Source organism: Pteropus vampyrus, unplaced genomic scaffold (assembly GCF_000151845.1).
Source record: "Pteropus vampyrus isolate Shadow unplaced genomic scaffold, Pvam_2.0 Scaffold42, whole genome shotgun sequence".
Taxonomy (NCBI): domain Eukaryota; kingdom Metazoa; phylum Chordata; class Mammalia; order Chiroptera; family Pteropodidae; genus Pteropus; species Pteropus vampyrus.
In genome coordinates, this window is record NW_011888823.1 from 2,966,159 (window position 1) to 2,971,938 (window position 5,780).

Sequence of the window (5,780 nt, forward strand, 5' to 3'; positions counted from 1 at the left end):
AGAGGCAAAGCCAAGGGTTTAGAACCAGAATTTCTAATCTCAGGAAGCCTCTGCTCAGAAAATGCTTCCCCACTGGGGGAGACGGGGTGAGTCTGGGACTCCTCTCTTCTCTAGGGATAGTCATCAGAGGACACAGATGTGAACTGAAGAGGAAGAGTTTTCAGACTTTCAGACCTATGCCCAGTTGGAAAGGGCCACCATGGAGGTAGTGAGTTCTCTGACATGGGAGGCACTCAAGCGGAGCTCGAAGACTGCTCATCGAGGTGCTGGGGCAAGGCCTGAGAAGGAATTTTTTTATTGTGGGGGTCGTTTCCTTTGAGATCTGAGTCTAAGAGTCCTACACTCCCTCCACCTTTACTGACTATTCTGCACCTAAGCTTTTCTTTGGAAGGTGGGGCTGCCTCTCAGACCTTCCCTGACCTATGTGTCCCTTTGTCCTTTCTGGGGTAGCTGAGCGCACATAACTCGTTCAGAGGGGAGAAGGAACCAAGAGCCTCCAGAAATTACTCACAGATACACACACCACCTCTTAGCCACCTGGGCCCAGCCTCCCCCAGGTGGTTCTCTCACAGAGACTAGCTCAGTCTCCGGGGCTGCCAGAGGCTCAAGATCAAGGAGCCCCTCACCCATCCATCCCCCTCTATCTCGGTGTGAAGACCTTGGAAATGTCATTTCTAATTTCACTTGGAGCTCCGCTACATGTTACTTGGCATAGTTCTGGGGCCTGCAGGGTTCACCCCCATTGCAGCACTGGGGGAAAGCAGTAACCGGGAATCACCAGTGGCTGAGGGTAGGGACCTGGGGTGTAGCCCCAGATGCTCCCAGGGAAAAAGTAAAGAAATATTACAGAGAAGGAGGGAGGGACCACACAATCCAGAGGAAAAGGGGCAACTTGTGGGCGAGGCCCAAGGAGGGAAGAAGGACACCAGAAAGGTTTTTAGAAGTTTCTGAGGGGAAAAAAAAAAAAAAAAAGGAACTTCAGACTAGGGACCTGAAGACTGAAACCCCATTAGGTTTATTTCACCTACAGACTGTGAATTTATTGTGTTTGTGATCTCTACCCTCTCTGGTCTCTAAAGGGTAATCCTTTAAATCTCTGAGAAGTGACAGGAAGGCTGAGACCTACACGGACCCATCAAGCTTCCTAAATTGCTGATCCACCTGGAATTTATTCTTTGAAAAGAGAGACAGCCTTAACTCCTGCCCCCATGGCAACCCAGTTGCCTCCAAGCCCTACACTGAATAATCAAGGCTTCCCACGGAAACCTTTAACACACCTGTGTGAATACTTTATTCCACGATTTCCTAATTTTATTTTCATATGTCTTACATTCTCCTCCTATCTTCCCAAATTCTCTCAAAATTTCCCTTTAGTATTTTAATTGAGAGAACATTGCATTGAAATTATAGATTATTAATAGAGGATGAATGAACAGCTTTAGAGTATTGAGTGTTCTCCAAGAGCAAGATAGAGCTTTCCACTTTCTTAAACATTGTCATTCTTCTTGAATCGGCCCCTGTGCCTAAAGGGTGTGCAGGCAGGTTTAATGGGAAGAGGCTGTAAGCTTCTTTGGGGAAGGAACTAGGGGAGTCCTACTTCAGGTCCAGTCTATGGGGAGCAGTGGCGACCTTCAAAAAGAGCTGCAGGTGGTGTCCCTGGGCCCTGATGATCCGAAGGGGCGGCAGGAGGTCCAAGGCAGGCAGTCCCAGAATTGGAGCCTAACAGGAGCTATTTGTGGTTCCCCAACAAAAACCGCCTGCCCAGCCTCCTCCCCCATATGCTATGCCCGAACAACAAGACTGGGAGGCTCTGGGAATAGAGGGGATGACAGGCCCTGGGGGACAGTCTGGCTGGGCATGAGGGCAGTACACAGTCCGTCACAAGGAGTAGTACGACAGGGCCCTGGGGGCCCCTGGAGGAGACCTGGCAGTCAAGACAGCAGGGGACATCACTAGGCTTGTGCTTATCTTTTTATTGTTTCTGTGCTGAGCCCCTGCGGTGGGGGAGGGGCAGGCACAGGGAGGTGGGCACCCCTGCCACCCGCCTGAGACCGCTCTCTGCCTCTCTCGTCTTCTTTCCTCTCAGCATCTCTCCCACCATCTCTCCTTCCGAATCTCCTGCTCCCACATCTGGCACCTTCGGGGGTTCCCTCTTACAGCCCCTGCTTGCTAAGCCCACCCTGGAAACATATGGGACCATGGGGTTGGTGAGTGCCCCCCAGCAGTCTCCACAGAGGGCTAGTCCCCCAGTTACCTGCCTAGGTTACTGAGGAGGAAGCCCTCTTTCTCTATGACCCGGGCTGGGGAGTGGAGAGGTCCACGGGGCTCGATCCTGACCCTGTGGGTCCCAACACCCTGCTGGGGAGCTGGAGAAGGCTCTCCAAAGCCAGAAGAGGCTAGAGCCTGAGGTCACGGAGGTGGCAGGTGCAGGGTCACCGCTCTCTGCCTTGGCTCCATCTGGGCCCTACCCAGCACACTCAGGGGTAGCTGAGAGTTAGGCTCACTCGCTTCCAACATCCAGGACTCAAACTGCTGGGGACCCCCTGTGCCAGGCAGGGACGGGCCATGTCCCCTGTGGGGACCACGAAGGGTAGGTGGTGAGCAGGCGTCGGAGGCTGTGAGGGGAACACTGTGGCTGGGTGTGGTGGCCTGGGATGAAGGAGGCTGGCTTTAGGGGGCAGTGGGGACAGGGTCAAGGACGGTCTCTGGTGGCAGAAGGGTCTCCGGCTTTAGAGCACCTCGTGTTGCTGCTGTGTGGCCTCACTGACGACCTGAAAAGGAAGAGAATCCCAGTCCACTCCAGTACTGGCAGGAGAATGGCACCACAGCCAGCTGTCCCCACCCAGCATGGGAGGCCCCCTGCTTCCCCCAGGTGGGGGCTTCGACAAGCACAGCTGGCAGAAAGCACCTGGGTGACAGCCCCCCAGACACACTCCATGGCCCCCACCAAGGGTAAGGGGACCAAGAAGACCGCTCACCTCCCCATCCCGGGTCTCAATGGTCTTGATCATCACTGTCTTCTTGGTATGGACCTCGGAACCCCTTTGCTCAGGGCTTGTTTCTGTGACAGATCCATCCACATGTTCAGCTTGGGCCTGAGCCTAGGCTGCTCCAGGGGCTGGGAGTCCATCCCTGCTCCCACAGGGCAGAGCCCAAAAGACTCCCACCCCCTCAAGATAGGCCTGGTACTTTTTGAGCAAGACTTTTATCACGATACTGTCCTTGAGCCCAGTACCTAATAAGTGGCTCTGCAGATCCCAGAGCTGAGATGGGATCAGAAGCCAACAGAGGTGCTGCAGGTGTGGCCTGGTTCAGACGGGCGGGACCCCTGAGGCCTAGGCCACCCAGCGTTCCCATCCTCCACACACCTCCTCGCCACTCTCCACCCCTGGGCTGCAGGAAAGTCTTGAATTAATTTGTACCCTGACAGTTAGAACCCCAAAGCCCAGTCCCGAGATACTCTTTTGGAGGACCTCATGGTACCCAGCCCCCTTTAAGACTCCAGATGAGTAAATGGATGTCTTAACGTAAGAGAGACGGACAAGAGCCAGTCACTGATTCATTGTGTTGGAAGCCAGTGACTTGCCCCTCTGTGCCTCGGTTTCCTCTTTGTGATATGGTGACCATGATACTTGCCCTATCATGGCCACAGAACTATAAATTTCAAAGAGCACGAAGTGGTTTTGAATGCAAGGCTCATACGTGGTTTCTGTATAAACTATTAACTAACAAGAGAGGTTCTGAGTTTTATAGGAAAGGTCAAATTTAGGTCCTTGGTATTAAGAGTTTGGTGGTCGTGAATTTGCTTTAGCGAGCAATCAGCCTGTGATAAACGTTGTAACTCGGTGGAGCACAGCGTGTATTCTTTCCTGATGGAAATGAACATCGAAGATATAAATGGTTTGATCTAGGAAAGGCGAAGCTGCCAAGGACTCCAAATTCCTTTCCTAATGTGTCATTATAGTGTGTTTTTCTGCTCTCAGGGGTTGGAAAGCCACACAATCTGCATATTACTAATGGCAGAATGGCAGAATGCCCTAGGAGCTCCTTCTTCTAATTGTTTGGCTTTGCTAAGGTTTGGCTCCATTATTTTAAACATGCATCCAACATCTTGCTCCAGCAAACTGGAGGTATTCAACAAGCAGCAGGGGGTGGGAGTGGGGGTGGGGGGTGCTTGGCAGCTTCCCAAATAGGCAATAGGTGGTGGGTGCCTTGTAGCCCAGCATGTATGGTTCTAGATGCTCCTGCTGCCAGGCCCCTAAGGACAACCAAGGTTCCTTCAGAGTTTTTGGTATATCAAGGAACAGAAGCTGTTCGCTGATGCTCTATACTCCCAGAAGGTGCAGGGGACATGGTCAATAAAGTACCATGAAATGAAATCAAATGAAATGAAACAAAATAAAATGAATAAAATAAAATGCTCTCTGTCAGAACATGCCTCTAAACTTCCCCAAGCCCCTGCAGCAGCCCTGTTTCTCTTCCCCCGAATCCCAGCCCTGTCCCCTCTCCTCCTGGCTGGCCTTGGGCGATGCCCATGCTGAACTTCTGCCCCTGGTGACCTCAGCCTCCACCTGCCAACATGTACTCACCTCGGAAGTTGAGGGCAGAGAAGGTCTGGATAGGGAGGTTGATCCTGAAGGGGGAGAGACCAAATCCCCAAAGGGTTAGGACCCTCCATGTCTCCCTGTGACCACTCATCAGCACTTGCCCTGGTCCTCGCTAACGCCATCCTCAGCTGTCTCAGTCTCATGGACCTCAGCACTCCCACTATCACGCTGCTCAAAGCATGGGGTCAAAGGCCAACTCCAGCTGTCCCAGGAACTGTCCCTTCTGGAAGGTTCACCCAGTCCATCTCTGACCTGCTGATAAGACACCAGGACCCCCAACCCCACTGCACTCTCCAGCTCATCAGTAAGAAGGATTCCCTTCTTACTCCCGACACTGCAGGATATATTGATGGCAGCTGCGGGAGACATCCATTGTGTGTGCCCACCCTCCGGCCAGGCCAAGTTCTAGGAGCTGCCATCCCCATTTATGCCTAGTGCCGGGAAGATGTAATGCTATCTTAAAAAGTTATTCTATGTAGGTGGTATTCTACAATATCTGAACTCTCTCTATGCGTAAGTCTATATCTAACATGTCTGCTGATTTTTTTTAAAACTTCAGATATTATCATTTTTATGAATATCAATGGGTATCATTTTTCTGAGTTAATGACCTACTTTAAATTGAAGTTAAGTTTGCATATAGTTAAATACACAGACCCTTAGTGTGTAATCCAGTGAGTTTTTATCATCTGTATCCCTATAACTACCCGTCTAAAACAAGATACAGAACATTTCCTTCACTCCAGAAGGTTCCCTTGTGTCCCCTTTCAGTCGTATGTTGTTTTCTGTATCTAGAGGTGAGTTGACATGTCGAGCATATTATTCTGGTTCTTCTCATATGAACACATATGAGTGTGTGCACACATATGCACCCTCTCCCTCTCCCTGCGTCCAAGGCTCTCTGCTTCTCCCTCTGTCTATCTCTATGTGCCCGCCTCTCTTTCCCTCTTCATCATTCCCCTTCGCTCTTATCTCTCCCCTGACCGTCAGTAATATTTTATTACCAGTTGCTGAACGTGATTTTATGCTGCTGGTTCTTAATTCTGAAGGTAGAAGAGGGAATACTTACATTTCTCTTTTTATAAAAGCTATTAGTTAAATCAATTTTTACCCAGGTGGCCTTGGTTAATTCTGCAATTAGTGGAGTGGTGGCCTCTTGTATAAAATTGTTTC

General features: G+C 50.8%; 1 protein-coding gene across 1 annotated transcript in view; it reads right to left on the minus strand.

Moving 5' to 3' along the window:
* Nucleotides 1-5,780, minus strand: part of DES (desmin) — a 20,571-nt gene that overhangs the window by 2,265 nt on the left and 12,526 nt on the right. The window contains 3 exon segments of the mRNA XM_023529741.1: nucleotides 1,062-1,094; nucleotides 1,300-1,368; nucleotides 2,042-2,079. Of these exon segments, the coding sequence (XP_023385509.1) occupies nucleotides 1,062-1,094; nucleotides 1,300-1,368; nucleotides 2,042-2,079 (140 nt within the window).